The following is a 24,925-nucleotide window of genomic DNA, read 5'->3' on the forward strand; positions in this document are numbered from 1 at the left end:
GTTATACATCTTTTACCCCAATAAAACATAGTTTTAAAAAAAAAAGGGCTCTTTGGACATTATGCACCCACATTCCAAGGTAGAAGAAAGGGCTTAGGAGATAGTCTTAGAGGTAGATATATTTGTACATGCACTTACCTTGAAGGGATGCAAAGTACACATTTACATCAATTCTGTGAAATTCTTTGACAATCTAAAAATGTAAAAAAGAATTTGTAACAGTGAGTGACTTTATCTGCCCATAATTCAGTAGCATTCCATTACTTGCTCAGGAGAAACGCGGACAATTTCATGGTTAAGCAGGACTTCGAGGAAAGTTGATTATTGGAGAAAAGTTCGTTCTTGGAAAACCAGAGAGGTTTTCTCTGACCTACAATGATGGTAGGACTAGGGATGAAAAGGCCATGTCTCCAGAGGTGGCAGCATCTAGCACACAATAATAGCACAGTGCTGGACAGCACAGAGGTGCTTCAACAATATTTGCACAAGAAAGGGAAGATAATACAGGAGGCTTCCTAACATAGCCCCTGCTGATTGGAGACAAGAGTATACATTTGTTTCTTTGAATGGAAGACATGTAAGTATGGATATGTGGCCACTGGATGCCAAAAGTAAAAAACTGACCTAAAAAGTCCTCTGTATTTTGACTCTATCATTGTGAATGTCCTGATTGTGATTTCTGTATTCTAGTTTTACAAGATGTTACCATGGGGAGAAATTGGGTAAGGGGTACATAGGCTCTCTCTGTATTATTTCTTACAACTCCATGTGAATCTACAATTATCTCAAAATAAAAAATTTAATGAAAAAATCTAGATACAGCCAAAGAAATCTTGAGAAATAAGAACAAAGCTGGACATATCACAATCCCAGATTTTGAGATATACTACAAAGCTCTAGTAATCAAAACAGTAGAGTACAGGCAAAAAAACCAGACATATAGATCAATGGAACAGGATAGAAACTCCAGAAATAAACTCACACTTATATGGTCAATTAACTTATGACAAAAGAGGCAAGAATACACAATGGGGAAACGACAGTCTCTTCAAAAATGGTTTTGTGAAAACTGGATGGCTACACGCAAAAGAATGCAAGTGGGCCACTTTTTTTACACCATACACAAAAATAAACTCAAAATGGATTAAAGGTCTAACTGTGAGACCTGAAACCATAAAAATCCTAGAAGAAAATATAGGCAGTAATTTCTTTGACATCGGCCATTGAAATATTTTTCTAAATATGACTCCTCAGGCAAGGTAAACAAAAGCAAAATGTAACTATTAGGACTTCCTTAAAATAAAAAGCTTTTGCACAGCAAAGGAAACTATCAACAAAACAAAAACCATCAAAAAAACAAAAACAAAACAAAAAACCCAAACCCAGCAACCTACTGAATGGGAGAAGATATTCACAAATGATATATCCAATAAGGGGTTAATATCCAAAATATATAAAGAGTTTATAGAACTCAACACCCCCACACCCCCAATAATCTCATTAAAAATGGACAAAGGACCTAAATAGATATTTTTCCAAAGGGGACCTATAAATGGCCAACAGACACCTGAAAAGATGCTCAACATCACTCATCATGGTAAATGCAAATCAAAACCACAATGAGGTATCACCTTGTCAGAATGGCTAGTATCAAAAGGACAAGAAATAACAAGAGTTGGCAAGAATGTGGAGGAAAAGGAACCCTTGCATGCTGTTGATGGGAATGTAAATTGGTGCAGCCACTGTGGAAAACAGTATGGAGGTTCCTAAAAAAATTAAAAATAGAAATAACACATGATCCAGTAATTCCACTACTGGGTATTTATTCACCCAAAGAAAATGAAAACACTAATTCAAAAAGATATATGCACCGCTCTGTTAATATCGTAGCATTACTTACAATAGCTAAGATATGGAAGTAACCCAAGTGTCCATCAATAGATGAATGAGTAAGGAAGTAGTGTGGACACATACACACACACACACACACACACAAATACTACCGAGCCATAAAAAAGAATGAGATCTTGCCACTTGCAGCAACATGATGGACAAACAGACACATAAAAAGATGTTCAACATCACTCATAAGGCTAAGTGAAATAAGTTACTCAGAGAAAGACAAACACCGTATGATTTCACTCATATGTGGAATTTAAGAAACAAATGAACAAACAAACAAAAACAAAAAACCTGAGAGTCTTTTTTTTTTTACCCCAGAGTCTCAAATCCAGAGAACAAACTGATGGTGGGGGATGGGTGAAATAGGTGATGGGAATGAAGAGCACACTTATTGTGATGAGCACTGGGTAATGTATAGAATTGTTGAATCATTATATTGTTTATCTGAGACCAATATAGCACTGTATGTTAATTATACTTCAATAAAAATAATATAAATTAGTAAAAATTTAAAACAAAAAACCAAGACACAAGAACTATGGGCAATAATAAAACAGAACTTGACATTTCTGGGGGAAAAAAAGTCAAGACCTCTACACAAGTATAATGTTTGGAGATATAGTTGCCCTTACAGGATTTGAAAGAACTATTTGTTAGGTGTGGAAAATATTCTGGCATTAAATAAGTTACGACTCTCCCCAAAAGTAATTCATTAAACCCTTGGACCAATACAATCTACAATGGAGCTGAGCCACAGATGAGAGTGAAATGCACAATGAAGAACAAGATTTATGTCTTCATTTTTGTTCTCAAATGAGTACTATAATAGCCAGGCTTTCTAAAAGAACTGGAGTAGAAACTGCCAGCATATTCTTGAGCTCTTCTCTCAAGTATAATCACTTTTCTACCTTACCAGCCTTGTACCCACATCGCAGAATCATTGCCTGCCCTTGCCGAAGTAGCCAGGAAGCCCCAATTAAGCTAAACGCCAGTTAGGGGTCACTGCCATACTTTTTTAACAGACTTAAATTTTTTTTTTAATTCCAGTGTAGTTAACATACAGTGTTATAGTAGTTTCAGGTGTACAACATAGTGATTCAACTGTTCAATATATTACCCAGTGCTCATCCTGATAAGTGTACTCTTAATCCCCTTCACCTATTGGGGTCATTTCCATTTATTACATCTGATTGTCAGTGCCTTGAACCTGTTTTTCTCTCTGGCCCTCTTAATACCTCCCTGAAGCTTCACCTAAATTTGACCCCTCTAGTCAAGTTGACACACTGGTTAGTCTATTTCAGAGCACTTCATACAGTTGGTTTTAAAAGGTTACTTAATGTTTGCTTCCCCTGTTTAGTCCCCTCATAACAAACCCTGTAAAGTAGGTACCATCATTACCCCCATATTGCAGATGAAGAAATTGAGGTACAGACAGATTAAGCGACTTGTCCATGGTCACACTGCTACTAAGTAGTGGAGCCGGGATTCAACCCCCCGTGTGGCCTCACAGTCCATGCTTTAAAATATTGCACTCTATTGCAAAAGCATTCCTCTAGAAAAATTACAGATCCTACAATCGTCCCTTTGCAAGACCAGGTAACCCCTATCATATTACTACTGCCAAAGCTCCAAATCTATAATCCAAAGCACCAAAACCTTACCATTCGCAGTGATCTCACTCCAACAACATCCAAGAAAGACACAGCTCCACAGTCAAGCACGAGGCTATGGATTGGCACTTTGGGAACATTCACTTTGACTGGAAGCTCAGAGTTCCAATCCACTTGAATTTCTATTTCCTTGGTTGGGATATCAAGGTCTTCTGGATCTTCAATATCTTCGTCAGGCTCAAAAGCATTATTTGATGAACCAGCATCCCTTATAATGCCATTCTAAACAAAGAAAACACTGCCAACTTAAGTGCCAATGACTGGGGGACATCTTTCAATGATTCATCTCAAATTACTTAAAAGTCCTATACACTGTTCCTTGGCAAGCAAAACATCGAAGGGGTGAACTCTTAAGGAATGAGATTTACCTCAGTCCAAACTGTGATGTTCCCTAGGAAGAAAAATGGAAGAGCAGAGGAGCCAGGAAACTCTTGATTTCTGGAAGATTGTGGAACTTGGCCAAGAGATACATTAGCAGGAGAGTCTGAATAAAAGGTAATAGATCTAAAAGTTTATGAACTTAACTGTCTTCTATTGTATTGAATTAGCACTAATTTTGTTCCCTTCAGTAAAAATAAGGTTTATTTCTTGATGGGAAAAAAGAATCACACCCTGAAAAATCACACCCTGTGTTTCCAGAGAGTTCTGCTGATTTGTAAATTCTCTCCCATTCCCTCTTGCCTACAAGAACAACTCCACTGTCTCCTTGTACATATCTGGGTACCAAAAGGAATAAATCTAATTTTGACTATCTGCTTTCATTTTCATCTGAGCAGGGAAAGAATTTAACAAGGAAAAGAAAGATGTCACCTCACCTTTGTTGCTCTTAATTGTCCTTTTTTGATGAGTTTCTGTATTTTCCTCAGTGCTTTCAGCCTCTTATTATATACTCTAATGGCATCAAATCCAACCTTTGGAAAGAAATGTCAAATTACTTAAAACGTCTGGTTCCTAATGCTCATTAATGGCAATTGTTATCTGGAAAGGCTATCTCTCAAGTGATATTATTCCTTGAGACATCCTGTCGAAAAAGAAATTCTAAGGTCTGGTGGAGGTCTCCCCTATCAGCCCTACCCCATCTACCCAGAGAGTCAGGAAAGATATTCTCATATTGAAGGCTCTAAGCCGGTAAAAAACAAAACCAAAACCAAAAACAAACAAAAAACAGCAAAGAATAACCTCTTTAGCTTTAAGTCTGTGTTAACAAATTTGCTTGACATCACAGAGCCCTTTTGTTATTGCAAAATCACATCGGACCATTCCTGTGAACCAGTTTGCTCTGGACCCCACTCAGGAAAACACTGATGTAGTGACTTAGCATCAGAGCCTGACATGGCATTCAAGACCACAATTTCCTGCTGACATATTCCACTTAGACTTTTTACCCTTTACTCCAACTGGGCAAATACCCCCCTCCCCCAGCCCAAAGATGTGTACCTACCTTGGACTCTCAGCTCACAGAGTTCCCAAACCCCTGACATAACCCTTCTTCTGCCCAACTGTCACACCCAGCCTGCTCTGTCCAACCCCCTGGGATTGCTCCCTTCTGGAAACTCTTCGCATGCACTGTGTATACTACTTATTTGGAACTCAAATTCTGCCGGGAGACATCTTCTACTGTTTTTGTTTTCCACAGTTATTGCTACCTGGATTTTAACACATATGGTATTGTTGGTGTTTTCCTCTCCCCCAGTAGGTTGTAAGTTACTGGATGTTATAATTCTTAACGCCCCATATAAATGGAATAGGGCGTAGGGCCTTAGCCCCGTTTGAGCCAATAAATACCTGTAGAATGAATGAAGTCTCAAAGGAGGTTAGAAACCAAATTTCTAGGGATAAAATACTCACTGTGGACTTGATACATTTTTTAAAACCATCAACGTTGCCATAAAAAATAGGACTAGAAAATCTAAGAATCTTCACTCCTTCGAGTTCTTCAATCTAGCATTAAAAAAAAAGTGTGAGGTTAAATAATCTTGGGCTTCAAACATTTTGATTCAATTTCTGGCTTTGGGGGGCACCTGGGTGGTTCAGTCGGTGAAGCATCTGACTCTTGGTTTCAGCTCAGGCCATGATCACGGGGTCCTGGGATGGCGCTCCACCCCCCCCTTAGGCTCCGTGCTCAGCGCAGAGTCTGACTGTCCCTCTCCCTCCCCCTCTGCTCCCCACCTTGCTCTCTCTCTCTCAAATAAATAAATAAAATCTTTTAAAAAAATTCTGGCTTTTCCACTAGGAGGAGAGTTACGGTTGTTCAAAGGAACTGGGCAGTAGCACCCACCTCTCCCTGAATAAGGGCTTCCCCCACTTAGAGGCCACAGGTTACTCAAACTGCTGGAACTTTACCATCCCATAGAAGGTCAAGTTAGGAAGGGCCTTCATAAGCAATTACTCAACCCTCTGATTTCCAGATGGAGAAACTGAGGCTGAGAACAGTGACATGATTTTCCTCAAGTTCATACCACTGCCCCCCCCCTTTGTTCTTTGGCTACAATTCTTTAAAAATAGAAAGAAAAAAAAAGTAGCAAACTGGGGGGTTTGCAAGAACTGAGGCCTAGGATGTCATCTGCTTGTTCTTACCCTGACAGAGTGGCCAGACCAAAAATAAAGCTTACAGAATCCTAGACTTTTCTAGTCTTTAGGAATCTTAGCAATTGCAGTCCAGCCCCTGAGATGAGCAAGCAGGTGCTGGGAGGCTGAGCGACACAGGCAAAGTCTCCCCAGGGTGGAGACTAGAGCTGTAAACTCCCAAACTCAGCCCGTGTTTCCCTGAGCCCAAAGGTTCTCTACCACCCTGTTTAGCTCTGGTCGGCACTTGGCTCAACATAACTGAGAAAGATTGTGGAAATAAATTAAGTAGCAGCTAATGGAATTCCAGGGTCAGTGTCCAACATTCTTTTTTTTTTTTTAAAGATTTTATTTATTTATTCATGAGAGACAGAGAGAGAGAGAGAGAGAGAGAGAGGCAGAGGGAGAAGCAGGCTCCCAAGGAGCAGGGAGCCCGATGCTGGGATCATGACCTGAGCCGAAGGCAGACACTTAACCATCTGAGCCACCCAGGCGCCCCAGTGTCCAACATTTTTGATACTTGGTTGTTTTTTTCTGCATTTTCTTTCTCTGCTTTTTCCCCTGGTGACCACTAAGCTACTTTATCTGCACGGAACAAAAGCCCATCAGTGGGCTGTGTCTTTCCTTTGTTTTTTCATTTCCGGTATTATATATTATTTCTTCCAAGGTTAGAGCAACATGTCAAAGAAGGTTCCTTGTGACAGAGGACTTAAAAGTCTCATGTTAGAATTAAATGAAAATCACCTTATGATGATTTCAGGTAATTTCATAGAGGATAAGGATTAGATAGCAAATAAACAGAATTTTGAGGCAACTTCTGGAAATCATCAAATTGCCTATTTAAAAAAAATTCCTCTTACAATGGTTTTACATGAAAAGGACATTCAAACTAGCATGGACACAATTCATCCAAACCACGCATATCAGAAGGCACATTGGGTCAAAATTTTCATGACCCCCCAGTGGACTTCTAGACGTTCCTGGCAGAAGCCTCCCCCTTAGCTACCTTCTACCTGACACACTAAAAGAGAAATACACTGCCCCTGAAAAGTCAGGCCAGAAAACCCACATGCAGCAAACGTCTCACAAAGGCACTTACATTTTTGTAAGTCTTGGTACTTTTGTAAACGTCGGTGCTAGGAATGCTTCCAAGGCCATTCCAAGAGGGACTAGAAGAACAAAAGTGAGGTCAGGATTTTTTGGAATAGGCCTCCTTTGGAATAAAACATGAGAAGGAATAACAGGTAGGAAAGAGCCCGTCGTTCCGGTGTTTCTGGCCTGTGTCTTCATTACAGATGACAGCTTCCTGCAGCTAACTCTGAAATGAACAGCTGGTGTCTGTGTGGGCCCTGGGGGAAGGAGCACTTTCCTGAGGGCCCACAGAAGTCATGAGCCTCCCACTCCCAGGTGTATAACACTTTAGAGGACAAGCAAAGAGCTTTCATACATGGTGAGTTTTACCTAAGTGCCACCATCCTTCTGGAAGGTCAGCAGTCCTATCTTCATTTTTATGGCCAAGCTGAGGGTCAGGTAAGGTCAAAAAGGCCCCAGAGGTAAGGAGCAGGGCAGCCTTTAAGTTTGACCCCGGGGTCCTCACTGCCTGGCACAGTGCCTGGAACTTACTGGTGAGGTATAGCAACTTTCTGAGGAAGTATGGCGAGTCTTCGGGGATCAAATTAGTCTCAGTTGATAGAAATGGGAGCCTGGGGGGACCAGGAGGAAGTTCTTCCATCAACCAGACTGTTGGTTTCCTGCTCCTGATGTAATTAAGTAAATCCCGTGATTCTTCAAGTGTGACCAGGGACAGATGCTAAATACAGTTCCTGAAGAAAGAGTATCTGTTTGGGGTACTCTCAGCAATGTGCTCCGCAGATCAACCATATAATTACTGGCAATGAGACACTGTGGAGGATACTGCTTTCGCTTGGCTAAAAGCCTAGTTACCAAATCAGCAGCTAAAACGTGCCACTGCTTTATCCTCGGCTTATTGGGCTGTGCTGGATTTTCACGTAACGCTCATAAGGTACGTCGTCTCTCTCTTCAAAACTTTCTCGCCCAACCACACCCCCACAAGGCCAAGAGAGCACGAGAAGCAGCATCCTCCAAGGCCAGGTTCGGAGTTACTTCCCAGAAGCAAATTGGGCACGTTGGGAGCTTGGGAACTCTCTCAGCCCGTGGGCAACCACGGAAGGATGCAGAGGCAGTGAACACAGCTTTTGGGAAGACCCCACTCCAGCGCGCAGGGGTAGGGAAGGAGGAGAAGGGGAACTGGCTGGTGGAACGAGAAGTGTGGGCTTATGCAAAGCGGGAGGGGTCTTGGCTGATCTGTTTCCTGGTGTCTTATTCCTGTGCAGCCCAAGCACAGGCAGAGAAGAGGCCAGAAGTCTGGGAAGCTAACAGAGGTTTTGAGGAAAGAGACAGGCTCTGTTCGCCTCTCTGCTGGGACGACTTCATAGACCCAGGAGGGCACATACCGAAAGCCTCTCAAGAGTCAAAACAGAAACAACAAAACACCAGACACTCAGGCTCCCTCACAGATTGTTCTCGGTGACGTCAAGCCATGTCTTTGCTTCCTTCCCTCTTCATATGACCTAATGACGCCTACCTCATATAATCATGTGGCCTATGGGGTGCATGCTTCATTTGGCCAATCTGAAGGATAGCTAGCTACAATCAATGCTTTCAAAGTCTCCTGTTCTGTGTTATTAGCTTCAGGAGAAAATGGGCTGTAATCTATTTAGCAGCTACCTTGTCCCAAGCCTCGGGCCCAGTGCCCCACACACTGCATCTCATTTGCAGAAGGAACCACACAGCTACCTTGGTCCTTCGCTGTGTCACAAATCTCTGAGCCTTATCACCACCAAAAGGAGAGTGTAGCAAAAGAGCACCTGACTAAGTGCACAGATTTGGGAGTGAGATACACCTGGGTTCAAATCCTGACTGTGACTTACTAGCTATGTAATCTTCGGGAAGGTTCTTAACCTTTCTGAGCTTTGATTTGCTTCCCCGTAGAATGAGAATAATAAAACCTATTCATGGGATTTTTTTCAAAGACTAAATATAATAATGTGTGTCAAGCACTATGGGCTTAAATCACAGAAGCCCTCAATATACAGTAACTATTACAAAAGTGAGTGGCTTCCCGATATTTTATCAAAATGGTATAAGAAATCACAGGGCGTGTGGTCCTGTTTGTGGGAAATCTGGGTCTCACATTACTCACAATTGAACTCTCAGGACCACAGTGAGCAGTCCAAACATGAGGCCAGCCAGTAAACCGAGGTCCAGCCCCAGAATGATGGATGCTATGCACGTAAACACCCAGATAACCTAGGACAAAACGGAAATGGGAAGAATTGCATTAATCTGCCAGGTGCCATCAAGTGAGAGACTACCTGTGGAAACAAGATCAACTGTCCATGAACAAATTTCAGCCTTTTTTTTAATATTCTGACTTCATTTCATGTTTAAGTGGAAGTGGAAATTGACCTTTCTGATAAAGACCAGTTGTCCCATTTCAATGTGTTTTCGTATAATTTTTAAATAGGGAAAATATGAACATAGTTCAAAGTGGAATTAATATAAAAAAGGTCTACAGTGGGAAGTCTTGCTTCCAACCCTTTCCCCTCTCCACCCACCCAACCCCCCTCCCTACTTGCGTTCTCTTCTATTTCCGTGTGTGTCTGTGTGCACACGCATGTGCGCGCTTTTCACCAGCATTGCTTTCTGCAAATACGACTGAACAGCAGTATTTTAATTTCCCATCTTTTAATGTATTGTACACACTATGCCATGCTGCTCTGGTCTCTTTTTCACTTCACAATGTGTCTTGGAGAACTTTTCCATATCAATAAATAGTTTTCTCCTTCTTTACGTTTGTCCTGATTTAAATGAGAGTGGGACTCTGAAGGACTTAGCTTCTGGTTATTACAGTTCCTCAGACCCGTTGCAAAGTTTCCTTTGGTCAGAGTTATACTCACCAAGGGTGAGTATTTTGATTTTACTTTGTTTTGTGTTTTGTTTGTCGTTCTATACTACAGAGGTTTTTTTTTTTTTAATTGTTTTGTTTTTTTAATTTGGTTGGTTGGTTTGGTTGGTGCTTAATTTGTTTGTATGGGATTCTTCCTAGATGGAAATAGATCTCCCCAGAGATACAGGACCTTCACAAAACTTGGTCCACATGGCAGGCTTCAGAGCCTTGGCTTATCCACAGAATTCTAATTTCTGCTCTGGGAATCCCAAAATGCAAGTGAGATTTAGGATATAATGATGTGGCCGGAAGCATATAAGAACCAAATCTTGAGGGCGCCTGGGTGGCTCAGTTGGTTAAGCGACTGCCTTCGGCTCAGGTCATGATCCTGGAGTCCCAGGATCGAGTCCCACATCGGGCTCCCTGCTCAGCAGGGAGTCTGCTTCTCCCTCTGACCCTCTTCCCTCTCGTGCTCTCTATCTCTCATTCTCTCTCTCTCAAATAAATAAAATCTTTAAAAAAAAAGAATCCATTTAAAAAAAAAAAAGAACCAAATCTTGGGGTGCCTGGGTGGCTCAGTCGGTTAAGCGTCTGCCTTCGGCTCAGGTCATGATCCTGGGGTCCCTGCTCAGCAGGGAGCCTGCTTCTCCCTCTCCCACTGCCTGCCGCTCCCCCTGCTTGTGCGCTCTCTCTCTGTCAAATAAATAAATAACATCTTAAAAACAAAAAAAGAACCAAATCTTATTTCAGACAAAAACAGGTGGTAAGTGACTTACAGCATCGATCTTATTCTGTCTCCACAGACGAGGAATGTCACACACCTGCATGAACATCCCTTTCAGGTTGGCAATGACAACGGCGGCCAAGACCGACTGCCAGGAGAGACAGGGAAGGCTGTGTTATTCGGGGGAATGGCTTTCCATGTGACGAGTTTTAAATCTCCTGTTATTTCTCTGGTGGCAGAGCAGTGAAGCGAGATTATGCAATCAGCGCGCCCAGAAGCAGGGCTATACCTTCTGCAAAGGTTCCAGCAGCTTCCCCAGGGCGACAATGGCGATCATCACAATCCCAGCTGAGATGATGCCGGCAATCTGAAAGACACACACCTCCCATGAGCAGGGCGCATCCTCCTCTTGTATCTTCCAGCTTGCTAGGTGCGGGCAGGAGAGCCTGTTCGTGGGGGCACCTGCCGCTTCCCTACTCCCCCACCTCTGCTCAATACTGTCGAAAGAAATGAGAATTATTTCCTAAAACTACACGATGGAAGGAAAAATGGGAAACATACATAGGGGAGCTACGGCAGAGGAATTAAAGAAAACAGGAGTCCGAGCCTGCTAAGGGAAAGCCAGCGGGACCTGGATTTCATCGGGATGTATTACAGACCCAGAACTTTGGTGTCCGCTCAGGAGGCCAGACTTGCAATCCTTTGCCATAGCAGGGAACCTGGCCACCCCTTTCCCCCCAACAGCAGATCACCGAATGTTCTTGGGAAATACATTCTCACAGCACACGTCGGACTCTCCCGCATTAGGGAACCAGCAGCCATAATGGCAATTCGGACAACACTTCGTACTTACGGCACAGGACTCCCACAAAAGTCTCAGGGGAAATGAGTGCACCAGTCCTGCTGCAGATTCAAAATGCTACATGAGCATGATGACACGCGGGACCGCGTCCCCGGCTCCTCTGAGCATCTGCAGACGCAGGCTCAGAGCGTGGCCCCAGGGATGACAGGGCCAGTGCAGGGGTTAAAGGACTTTCAGAAACTGTACCTTTGCGGGCCAAAAAGCTCTCCTAAGATCGTAAATAGTTAGGAGAGAGGCTGAGGGGTTGGGGGCTATTCTCTGGCGCCATTAGCTCACCAGTGAACTCGGCTGAGACAGCTGGAGCATGACCAAGGTGAAGACCAGAAGCCCTGAAACAGAGGAGCCAAGGAGACAGAGCACCAGAAGCAAAGCGATGGGAGAAGCAACAGGGAAGACGGGCCTGGGCACAAGGGCCGCCTGCTGCAAGAGTTGGAAGAGAGACAGATAAAGCCAACATCAATAGAAATTCCGGAAGCTTCAGGAAATTTCAAAGTCACAGTCTTTCCACCTGGCAAATAGATCATTCAACATTCCGATTATGGTTAGACCAGCCCGAGGCAACATTATGTATCTGATAGACTAAACTCTTTGCTTTGTACTTCCAGAGCTCTTTTTTAGGCTCTTTGTGCCCGTTAGCACCACACCTCCAGGATGCCTGTGCCTTGGTGCCTTTCCCTCCCCTATCTAGGCAGAAAAACTAATATCCTCCCTCCCGCCTGCCTGCCTGCCTGCCTGCCTTCCTTCCTCACAATTGCTTAACCAACATTGGTTGCCTATCATGAGCCATTTGCATCTTGCTGTGGATGCGGGGCTCTGCAAGTTGCTGAAAGAAATGGAGATCTGGGAACAGAGACCACAGCCAGCTACCCAGCTCATGCCAGGAGAATGGCCACCTACTCCCTAAGTACACGTAACAGTAAGCCGCCAATGATGTGGACCGAGATGAATTTTGGTCACTCTATTAAAATCTGTAAGGGATCCATTACTTGTACTTACTTTATAAGGCTGAATTGTGGGAATTGCTGTAGATTTTATGTCTATGAGCACATTCAATCACTAGGTAATTAATGATTCTTCTATAAATGAGAAGGTAATCAGAGCTGAGAATAGTTTGTAATCAGAATTAGTTTTTGGTGAGTCGGTAGGAGTCAGGTGGGGTGAGAGAAAGAACAGGTTGTAACGTTAAGCTCTGCTACAATCTGAGGACATGCTGCAAACAGTTAATGAGCACTAACCCCCATTACTCCGTTCATTCGTTTGGGAAATATTGCTTTCTTATGTGTCAGGCACAACATATGTATCACTGGGACTATGATGCTCCTCCCATCACGAGGAGAGGCTGATGGGAACAATTAGCATTTACGAGTACGATCCAGGACTCTACAGACGTTTTTATTCAATCCTCACAACATCCCTTTGAGGTGGATACAATTAACATTCCCATTTTATAGATGCTGAGACTGAGGCCCCAACATAAGAGAAAACACAAGAAGCCACACAACAAGGGAAGACCTGCCGATTTCTGTGGTCATGAGTCCCTGGATTTCAGTCCAGGCACTTAGACTTTTAACCCCAGAACTTAGTATACATTTCAGTAATTAAATATCAAGCCACTTCTGTACTTGCTTCATTCTTCACTACTGAAATCCTGGCACCCTTCATTCCTAAATATAATACATGTCTGTGTGTGGCGGTGGGTATTAGCTTACCAGAACACCATTATCCCCTCAAAGGAATCGCTTTACACGGGCATTCTTCCTGGGGCGGCTGGCCCATGCCTCCTTTGAGCCTGGAGGCCACAGCAGGAGAGTGGACATCACCAGTCGGGGACCCACCTGCACTCGCATACAGCCCTGTGCCCTGGAGAGTCTGTCAACGCCCCATCTCCGATGAAAGCAGCGGAAACTCGCATGCTGACAGCCACCATCGGAACACGGGGGCAGCTCTGGAAATCACCTCTGACCTCTCCCCCTGGACCACAGACCCCTGGCTCAGCCTCCTGGTATGGGCTGTATTGCCTTTCCTGCTCCCTCAGAGCTAGAAAGGCCTGCCCCTCACCCCCAAAAAGGAAGTTCAATTTTAAAAAGAAAAATTCTGAAAACTAAAATTAAATGTTGTTCAACAGGAGCCAAGAAATTGGAAGAGGCCCATTCTTCCAATCCCCCCACACAGAGATCCATTATAAATGGGAGAGGAGCATCACATGCGCCCTCGGGACAATTAAAGCTCCCCCTGGACAAGCCACTGTTAGGGAGTCACTAGTTTTCTCGATTAATCTCTTGTACATGTAAGTCTCTGCCTTACTAAAACCCTATCTGCACACTGTCTGTGTTATAGTGCTTACTTTGGATTCAAGGACGTCCTCCTTTATAGCCTCAATGCACTTTTTACTCTGAAATAATAACTCTGTGTGGGGAGGGAACCCCCTGCCCCCAGGCACGACAGAAACACAGTTCCTGAGCCTGTGCCTCGCCTGCATCCACCTGTTTTGGCAAATCTGACCCCACCTATTGTGACTAGAAAGGCTAGCCTTTGAGAACGGCTTATGAGCTTTCTGGCCAGTCGAAGGTGGGGTGATTCAGAGACAAACTGGGATGCCGGATTCTGGGTCACTTTGTGAAGGCAATGACTTAGAACCACATTGAAAAGGCAAGATTAAACCCACGTTCAGAACTTCAGGAACAAAAATTGTCCTCAAGAAGAAGGCCAAATGTTATGACCAAACTATCCTTGGCTGGCAAACTTGTTCTATGGGATGAAGGCCTCCGGAGGAAGTTCCTGATCCTTGGGAAGGGAATGTAGACAGACACTTTTGATCCTCCTGAAAATACAATACCTCACTAATGCCATGAAGTGCTCACGCTCGGCCTTCTCTATCCCCAGATAACAAAGTGATAAAAATCAGCATTCTTCACCACTGATTCCTTGTCAGTTCTTATTGTCCCTGGAAATGCAGGTCGGGTGTAGCCACCTGCCAACTGAGCACTGACACAAAGAGATGCCTTTGAGAATGTGGGCACTGGGCAACCGTGAATGTTGGTTAAGAGGTTTCTGGTGAGGAGATGGATCGAGGAGATGGAGGAGCCCTGGTCGGATCCGCTCAGGAGGCACAAGCCTAGGCGCTCAAAGCCTAACTGCCTTGCTCGGTTCTTGCACAAGCCTTTCTGAGGGCCGCTCCCCTGGCCCGTCCCCCGCCGGAGACAGAACCCCGCACACACTGCTGTGCCTTACCTGGGTCTTTCCCCCAGTGCTTTCCTGGACGGCCGTGCGGGACAGGGCGGTGGTGGCAACAAAAGAAGAGAAGAATCCTGAGAAGATGTTGCTGATCCCAAAGGCAATGAATTCCTGAGGCAGAGACCGGGGGGCGGGGATGCTACAAACAGAATCACTTGGCAAGACCCTCACCCAGCGTTTAGGGAAGCAGAGGAAGAAAGCAAACTCCCAAGCCCACCCTGTCTGGTAGCCCCAAGACACTTGCACATTTGTGAGCAATTTAACAGCAGCAACCTGGCAAGGTAGCACATGCCCGCAGGGGGAAAAAAAAAAAAAGGCCCTGCATATATTTACTGCAGTGAACCACCTCAATTTAAAGCAGTCACAACCATCATCGATGGTGTTTGGTGCATGGTTTTGCTATATTATAACTCCCATTACATAAGATATATCAGGAGACACTGGACTGCATGAAGAACTCTCACGCTGACCTAATACGCATTGAATGTTATTTATTTGTTATTTATGACCTGACTGAATTAACTCTTAAAATTTGGCTTACTTCAGAAAGAAAAGAGATGCAGCCTGCATATTTCAAAATAATTTCAAATTAGCATGCATAAGAGGGAAACCAGCTCAATAAGAGCCTGTGGAAGCAACCGATCCCTTCTTGAGCAGACAACAAAATCCATCCTGCTCATGCCTTTTTCTTCTTTGCAGCCCTACAAAAGCGGGTCAGCGTAAGGGTGACCATACCTGGTTCCCATCGATGGTGTAATCATACTTGATGGCGTAAACCTTTCCCACAGACACTGCAATAGCATAAGCCACCACGGCGATGGAAAACGAGGCAGCCAGCATCTCAGAAAACAGGCTCACAGGTGGAAGTATGGGGGGCAAAAACCTAGTGAGTTTTTAAACGAGAAAAGGGCAGTGAGGATTTGACCACAATTCTCTGTTCCTATGCCGCCAAAGGCTATACCCACCCAACCCCAAGCCAGGCATGAAAGTGCTTGATCCCAAGGGGAAAAGCACATCGAGACAAGTAAGTGGTAGCATCGCTTTTACAGTTTTTAATTCGAAGTTGGTGCTATCTCATGGGCTGATTTCTTTGTCTGCTCTTCGAGAACCTACGAATGCTGCCTTATCTACACCCCTGACATGAATAAGCCTGTCATTATGGATTCTGTAACATATAATCCCATGCCATGCCATTTCACACATTAGTGTTTCTCCTCGCACAATTTTATCTTAAAGGTCTCTGAATTTAAAAGATAGTCTGGCCATAAAATGAGATGTGCCTTGTATGAAGAGAGGTCAGGTCTATGAAAGAGACAAACAATAGAGGATGTTAAAAGAGCTAAGTAGAAAATCCATATCTTAAGAGCCATGATATTTAAAATCTTAAGTCCAGAAAACATTACATTTATGCAATTATCAGAATGTTCCAGAATCACAATGAGTAAGACTTCCCAGTGACTGTGGGGTCAAACGACTACTGTTTGAGATACCAGAGCTATTCTAAAAACCATGTAAAGAAATAAGCCTAGGGGCACCTGGCTGGTTCAGTCAGTCAGTAGAGCATGTGATGCTTGATCTCAGGGTTGTGAGTTTAAGCCCCATGTTGGGCGGAAAAGCCCACTTAAAAAGGAAAGGAAGAGAGAAAGAGAAAGAGAAAGAGAAAGAGAGAAAGAGAGGAAGGAAGGAAGGAAGGAAGGAAGGAAGGAAGGAAGGAAGGAAGGAAGGAAAGAAGGAAGGAAGGAAGGAAGGAAGGAAAGAAGGAAGGAAGGAAGGAAGGGAGGGAGGGAGGGAGGGAGGGAGGGAGGAAGGGAGGAAGGAAGGGAGGGAGGGAGGGAGGGAGGGAGGGAGGGAGGGAGGGAGGGAGGGAGGGAGGAAGGAAGGAAACCTACACGTTTATAATCATTCAGTTGTCCCCAGATATGAAAACTGGGGGAATGGCTTTCATGTACCTGTATCTTGATGACTATCCATAGAGTATATATCCAGAGGTCCCTAGCCAAAAAGCCTCCAAAACAAACAAACAAAAACAATCTCTCTCACCTACCTCACTTATGTCTGAGTTTCCTTTAATAGGAAACTACATTTTTCCCCTCTAATTAGAGGGAAGTGCTACAGCAGAAATGAGATTATTACAGAAAGCCATAGAAATTTAGAGATAGCTAGTATCCTGATATCATCCAAATTAATATGCTAATCTAATATCCTAGAAATGATTGAATCTACCTCTCTCCTTTTGTTGATAAGGGAACTAAGGTCCAGAAAAGTGAAGTGACTTGCTCAAGGTCATTTAGTAGGGTCCAGGCATGAATGCTGATTTCCTGCATAACAAGGTCTGTCTGGCTTTCTGCCCCAGGAGCCTTTTTCTCCCCACAGGTGAGGTTACTTTCCAGACTCCTTTTCTCCCACATCCCATCCTGACTCACAAGATTGGTATCACATCTCCACTTGTCTGGACGTGAGCTTAGACCTCACTTCTTAAAACCAGGTTTGTGGGGACACCTGGGTGGCTCAGTCAGTTAAGTGTCTGGCCTTCGGCTCAGGTCATGATCCCAGGATCGAGCCCTGCATCGGGCTCCCTGCTCAGCGGGGAGCCTGCTTCTCCCTCTGCCTGCTGCTCCCCCTGCTGTGCTCTCTCTCTGACAAATAAATAAAATCTTAAAAAAATATATATATATATACACACACACACACATACACACATATACATAAAGCAGTCTTGTGACTCATTCCCGAGACCCATTCAGACTGACTTCAGGTAGTTTGGTCTGTCCAGACACCATTCCAGTCCTGCAAAGAGTTCTGCTTTGATTTCGACCTGATGCCCCCTGCCTGCCTACTTCTCCAATTCCAGGTCCTTCTACCAGGTCCTCGATTCCCCAGGGTCACAAAGTGGAAAGCACAGAGACTTGAAGTCAAAGGACCTGAATGCTGGCTCCATTGCTTGGTAAGTAACTGACTTTATAAACTTACCAAGTCCCAGTTTCTTCGGCTGTGAAATGGGGAACTATATACTCTTCTCATAGGGTTATTGGAAGGAGTCAAGGAAGTATGATAAGTGTAAGTAATTAGTACCTACACACATAGTAGATACTCAGTAAATGTAGGGAGACCGTAAGTCTGCCACGCACCTGCCATCCATTTGAATTACCTTACTGGATCTTAGCAGTGCTGATTTTTTGCCCCAAGTCACTCACTTGGGGCCCAGGCTGGACACCTTCTAATGACCGCTGAGTCAACCTCCTGCCCTTCTTCAGTGGCCCCGTGTGGCTGCAGCCAACCCTCCCACGTCTGGCCTTATTATGAGATAACACTATGAAGGGGAGTGAGGGTGAAGGACACGTTTCTGAAAAGATAAGGGTGGGGAGCGGTGGGTCCCTGAAGGGCCAGAGGACCCAGAACAGAGAGTCGGGCGTGATAGCCATGATGCCAAGTGCACCTCTTCACTTCAGGTTGGCCCTGAGCGTTTGGCCAATGCACCACCACTCCAACTATAAGGGAAAAGCGGCCTTCAGAAGGCAACCGGGAGAAAACCTCTGTGATTCTGCTGACCTCCCCTTCCTGTTCCCCTGTGCCACACTCTCAAGTGCAAGGCATGTCACTTCAAAAGCAGTGGTAACAAACATGATGGCAGTGACACCCTCTGGCACCAGTACCTGTTGGCTACCTAACAGTAAGTCTGGTCACAACTGCCGGAAGTTAATGTGACCCATCTAGTAAACGTCTGGGTTTCCTTTTTAATGCTGTATGATAAAATTACAGCGTAGTGCACTCGGCATTTTACGACATTTTACAACAGATCTCATTGGCATTTCAGAACAAGCCCAAATTAAGGATTTACTTTGTTTTATAGGAGACCCCCACCCCCACTCCACCGTCACCCCATCTAGGTGGTGACAGAAGTGGACAAAGGAATTCAGCTCTCCACTCTTCTAGTTCACCAAACTACCAAACATATACAAAACCTCCCTTAAGATGATGCATTTTATTCATAAGAACCAATGACATAATTATTATCTAAGATTGATTAAACTCATCGGTGGAGAATTTAGGCCAAATGTCCCTTATTCCTTAAGCAGATTGTTCTCAGTGTGATAAATGTTACTAACCATGATTCTATATGTATTATATTATAATTATACATATGAGTTTAAGTCAGGAGTCTGGTGGTTAACTGTACATGTCCTGCCACATTTTAAGGAAATGAAGAAAAAAACAGAGCATATAGGAGCTGCTTTTCAACAAATGGCTTGAACCTTATCTATACATACAGTTTATCTGATAGTTTGCTCAAATGGGTGCTTCTTTAAGATCATACACAGAGATGACTATTCAAGGAGCACAAATGAAATGAAGCTTGTAATAGAAGGTTTCCTTTAAATAGAAAATACTGACTTAATATATTCGTATTGCCTAAGAGGAACTCCACACTCACCCCCTTGGGATGGATTTCACAATGCCAGCATTGTAATTTTTTTCCAGGTTGGCTCCATATGAAATGGCAGTAGCAATAATTGTCTGAAATAAAACAAAAGAGGTTAAAAAAATAAAAAACTCCATTTTTCCCCTTTAAATTTTTTTATTGTTATGTTAATCACCATACATTACATTAGTTTGAGATGTAGCGCTCCATGATTCACTGTTTGTGCATAACACCCAGTGCTCCACGCAGAACGTGCCCTCTTTGATACCCATCGCCAGGCTAACCCAACCCCCCACCGCTCTCCCCTCTAGAACCCTCAGTTTGAAAAACTCCATGTTTTAACAACTCCCCCCTCCCTCCTTTTTTTATCTCTTCCTTTGGAACGTCACCTTGTTGGTTTCTTTTTTTTTTAATCCAAGTATAATTAACACACAGTGTTGTATTAGTTTCAGGTATATGGTACAATGATTTGACTTTTCTATACATTACTCAGTGCTCATCAAGATAAGAGTGCTCTTAATTCCCTTTATCTCTTTCTCCCATCCCCCACCCACCTCCCCTCTGGCAACCACCGGTTTGTTCTCTGTAGTTAACAATCTGGGGGTTTTTGTTTGTCTCTTTTTTTCTTTGTTCATTTGTTTGGTTTCTTAAATTCCATATATGAGTGAAATCATTTAGTATCTCTCTTTCTCTGACTGACTTATTTCACTAAGCATGATACTCTGTAGCTCTATCCACGTTGTTGTAAATGGCAAGACTTCATTCTTTTTTATGGCTAAGTAATATTCCACATATATTGCAACTTCTTTCTTGTCAAACTCATTAATGCTAAATTTTCTAATTACACGTTTTACTTACCACAATTACTTCTATAGGAATAGGGACTGGAATTTTGTGCTTAAATCGATCATTCACTTCCTTAACCGCCATACAGATGATGATGGTGAGTAATCCAGCAATGAAATCAGCAAGATTGGTGTTGCCAATATTCTGGAAAATCTCAATCAGAGTCTGTAAAAAGAAAATAATTGTATATTCTCCCCATGTGAAAAATCATGATAACATCATCAAACAGCACTTAAAAATTTCATGTAAAATCATAAAAAAGTGTTGGCTAATACAGAGACCATTAAAAACATCCAGTCTTGGCAATATACATACCAAGGTATTAATGATGGCTAATTGGAGTGGTAAAACCATGGGTGATTTCTACTTTTTTTGTTTATCTGCATTTTTTACAATAAAAATGAGATGTTTTAAAAGAAAAAATATCATTACATACTGAATTTTACTTGCAGAAAATCTTTAAAAGTTTATATCAAAGTGGTTTTACAGGGACTATTAAGTGACCCAATTTCACAAAGTTGATGTGGTATTATTGAGATTAAAAACTGATAGACCAAAAAGTCTCAATTAGCCAGTATTTTAGGTAAAACTCATCCCCAACCTGAATGTTTCGGGTGGTAATAAAAATACCTAAATACTTCACATGTAGATACATAGGGACTGATCCATTCTTCATGCCAAAGAAAAACTACTGAATTGATACATAGTTCAAATATAAATTTTTGGAAATTAATTTGGTAATTAGTTCAAACTTGAACTGAGATGACTTAAATAAAAGCAACTCTTTCCAAGTGGGCAGACAAGCCAACTCAAGAATAAACTCATCTTGTTTTGCAAATAGGAGGTTTCTGGGAATCAAAGGAGATTAATTCGCAAGGGAGAATCCCAGGGAAGAACACTAACACCTTTGTTCCAGCAGCTTCGGTCCTGTAGAAGGCATGATTTAAGAAGGTAATAATCTCTCAGTGAAGGTTACCTTTTTTTTTAATGAGTCCTTTTATAGATATATTTTTATATGAAAATAAAGGGATGGAGCATTTGTCATTTAAAACAGGTATCTTAATTTTATAGACAAGCTATATTTAAAGTAATTACAGTGACAATCCAATAACAGTTGTGTATAAAGAACCTGACGTGGTCTAGCAGTCGTTTTGCCAGCAACTCCAACATTCTGGAAACGTTCAAGAGTAAGGGAATGACGGGAGAAGTTTTCATGCTAGCAGAAGACATCCACCAAATGCTGAACTAGAGTTCAAGCATTTGACTTACAGGAAGCCTCTTGGACTTTAGAGTATTTTTGCTCTTGCTTTAAACCCAATACCAGGGCGCCTGGGTGGCTCAGTTGGTTCAGCAACTGCCTTCGGCTCAGGTCATGATCCTGGAGTCCCGGGATCGAGTCCCGCATCCGGCTCCCTGCTCAGCGGGGAGTCTGCGTCTCCCTCTGACCCTCCCCCCTCTCATGTGCTCTCTCTCTCTCTCTCTCTCTCATTCTCGCTTTCTCAAATAAATAAATAAATAAAATCTTTAAAAAAAATAAAAATAAACCCAATACCAATAAATTTACTTTGCCTTCTAGAAGTCAGTCAAAATTGCTAGAAGCAGTTACACTGATAACAAGAGGTGAAGCAAATGATAGCAGGTTGAAAAAGAGAAAATGGGGACACCTGGGTGGCTCGGTCGGTTACACATCTGGCTCTTGATTTCAGCCCAGGTCATGATTTCAGGGTCATGGGATCGAGCCCCGCATGGGGCTCCCCACGTTGGGGAGTCTGCTTGGGATTCTCTCTCTCCCTCTGCCCCTCCCCTGCTCACACACTCACGTGCTCGCTCTCTCTCTCCCTCTCTCTCTCTCTCTAAAATTAATAATCTTCTAAAGAGAGAGAGAGAGAAAATGGAGGAGGTGCACCAGTGGGCACAGTAACTCAAGACTTTAGGGCCCCCGCCATAGGCGCAGACGGTCCCGCGCGCCTCAGAGTCATGATGGTACTGCTGTTTGGTCCTTCCCGTCATCAGTTTTCTGATGACGAGCCTCCTTAATTCACAGGCTCGATACAATATTTCACTTAACTGTCTATACGGTAAAGGGTTACTTTCAACTCAAGAGGGAAAAATCCAAACTTGAAAATAAACAATCAGATAACTATCCCAATCATAAAAACATTTTCACCTTCCAAAAATGATCACTCCAGGATTCCCATTTAATCTATGAGAGTCACTTAAATCTTTGAATAAAAAGCACCTCTGGTATATTAAAAATGTAATATGGGTTACAAAAAACAAAATCAGTTTATATTACACAATTGCATGAAACAAGCATATAAATATATTAGTTGCTTATATACTGAGGTATCTCCTGTGAAAAGTTTTACAATAAAAAGTTTAGTGTATGTAGAAATAAAACTGAAGTAGTCAGATTGTACTCAAAGAGAATAGAAACAAGACTCTAAGAAAGCACTGAAAACTAATTCTAATTTAGTTTACTATTAAAACACTTACTAATATATGTTTAAAATGTGCATACACATATGAATCCATACTTCAACCTAAATCATAATAATGACCATTTCAGTGATGAGAAATATTTTACTCTATTTCCTACCATGCTTGGAGAAGTTTAGGACCATTTCATTAAGATAATTTCTTCCTTCTTTGCCTAGCATTACCTGGGGGTACGAAGCCATAAGAAACAAATATATACCTGCTGTTACATTTGAGGAAACTTATCAGCTAACCTCTGGCGCCAAATTTATTTTAATCCATCTTTATAAATAGAGAAAACCCTTTATAATCACCCCTTGTAGTCAGGCATTTCCTCCTGCCAGAAACAATTTTTGCCCATACGTAGATCAACCCTAAAAGTGTTACTTTCCTTATTAGAATGGTTTAATTTTTACATACTGAAACAGATTCAAAAGAGTGTCTGATCAAGCCTAACGGTGGCTTTCAAAACTCTCATCATCCGGGCAGAAATTTTCAGTGTGGTCTTCCTCCTCATTAGAGGAAGAAATGAGGAGGTGGCATAATTTCAGTAAGCAAGCAGAAAGTCTTGCTTTGCCTATTGAGACAAGCCATTCAAAGTGAATGATAGGAAAACATAATCACCCTTAAATGCTCTATGTGATTTACTTACATAACTGAGCAGCTACATGGTGGCAGGAGGAGTATTATTCTGAATTCTGCCAACACCCTGTCATTCCCCCTTCTGCAGCCTATCCTCAGTGGCTCTGGCATTTGTTAGTTAAAGTTTTACTTTTTCTTACTGTCCTGATATTTCCTCTTCCAATTCTTTGCATTGTTTTCTTTTTGGGGAGGAGTTGGGGGAGGGAAACAATCCAAAGTACAGCCTTACGACAAAAGAGATGTTAAATTGCTACATGCCAGGGAAAGTATCTTACAACAATCTTCCAATTTTTCCTGGAGGAATCCACTACTACTCTGCATTTGTTGAAGTATTCTTTCACGAATGATTGTATCTGGTTATGTCATAAACAAAATTCTCTGTTCAAGTACTGAGGGATTCATTCAACCCTTATGCAATCCTTTCCAAACCTGCTGATCCTTAATTTTCTGAAGAGCAAGCTTAGAGTCATGATGACACAGGGAAGACTGAGATATCTTCATCTAACCTGACTGCTCTGGAGGAATTTCTCATAAAATTCTATGACACATTTTAACCTAAGATTTCAAGGAAAATGTTCAACAGTCACATAACAATTGTGTTTGGTTTCAAAACTTTTTTTGACCTTGCTCTAGTATTTCTTGGTTACTTTTGTCCCTGTTTGAAAGTGGGATCATTTGCAGCAAGCTTTGTCTTAAACATAGTCCTAGGAAAGACACAAAGAAATGGAAAGACATTCCATGCTCATGGATTAGAAGAACAAATATTGTTAAAATGTCTGTACTACCCAAAGCAGTCCACACGTTTAATGCAATCCCTATCAAAATATCAATAGCATTTTGTTCCAGAACAGAACTGGAACAAACAATCCTAAAATTTGTATGGAACCACAAAAGACCCTGAATAGCCAAAGCAATCTTGAAAAAGGAAAACAAAACTGGAGGTACCACAGTTCCAGATTTCAACTGGTACAGTCACTCTGGAAAATAGTGTGGAGTTTCCTCAAAAAGTTAAAAATAGAGTCACCCTACAACCCAGCAATGGCACTACTACGTATTTATCCAAAAGCTACAAACATAGTGATTCAAAGGGGCACATGCACCCCAATGTTCATTACAGCAATGTCCACAATAGCCAAAATATGGAAGGAGCCCAAATGTCCACCGACAGATGACTAAAGAAGATGTGGTGTGTGTATATATATACACACACACACACACACACACACAATAGAATATTACGCATCCATCAAAAAGAATGAAATCTTGGGGAGCCTGGGTGGCTCAGTTGTTAAGCGTCTGCCTTCAGCTCAGGTCATGATCCCAGGGTCCTGGGATCGAGCCCCACATCGGGCTCCCTGCTCACCGGGAAGCCTGCTTCTCCCTCTCCCACTCTGCCTGCTTGTGTTCCCTCTCTAGCTGTCTCTGTCAGATAAATAAATAAAATCTTAAAAAAAAAAAAGAATGAAATCTTGCCATCTGCAACAACGTAGATGGAGCTAGAGGGTATTATGCTAAGTGAAATAAGTCAGTCAGAAAAAGACAAAAACCATATGATTTCACAAATATGTGGAATTTAAGAAACAAACAAAAAAAAGAGCAAAAGAAAAAAGAG

The 24,925-nt window shown here is 42.6% G+C and overlaps 1 protein-coding gene across 1 annotated transcript in view; it reads right to left on the minus strand.

Annotated features, from left to right (window-relative positions):
• The window catches only part of SLC26A4 (solute carrier family 26 member 4), a 45,315-nt gene that overhangs the window by 6,319 nt on the left and 14,071 nt on the right, over positions 1-24,925 (minus strand). The window contains exons 6-17 of the mRNA XM_028094522.2: positions 20,206-20,358; positions 19,360-19,442; positions 15,663-15,810; positions 14,925-15,038; positions 11,121-11,198; positions 10,884-10,979; positions 9,361-9,467; positions 7,237-7,306; positions 5,421-5,513; positions 4,388-4,483; positions 3,564-3,794; positions 139-193 (exon numbers count right to left, since the gene is read on the minus strand). Of these exons, the coding sequence (XP_027950323.1) occupies positions 139-193; positions 3,564-3,794; positions 4,388-4,483; positions 5,421-5,513; positions 7,237-7,306; positions 9,361-9,467; positions 10,884-10,979; positions 11,121-11,198; positions 14,925-15,038; positions 15,663-15,810; positions 19,360-19,442; positions 20,206-20,358 (1,324 nt within the window). The remainder of the gene's footprint in view (positions 1-138; positions 194-3,563; positions 3,795-4,387; positions 4,484-5,420; positions 5,514-7,236; positions 7,307-9,360; positions 9,468-10,883; positions 10,980-11,120; positions 11,199-14,924; positions 15,039-15,662; positions 15,811-19,359; positions 19,443-20,205; positions 20,359-24,925) is intronic.

Source organism: Eumetopias jubatus, unplaced genomic scaffold (assembly GCF_037043125.1).
Source record: "Eumetopias jubatus isolate StellerSeaLion01/CBP00866 unplaced genomic scaffold, mEumJub1_p1.0 scaffold_14, whole genome shotgun sequence".
Classification (NCBI taxonomy): Eukaryota; Metazoa; Chordata; class Mammalia; order Carnivora; family Otariidae; genus Eumetopias; species Eumetopias jubatus.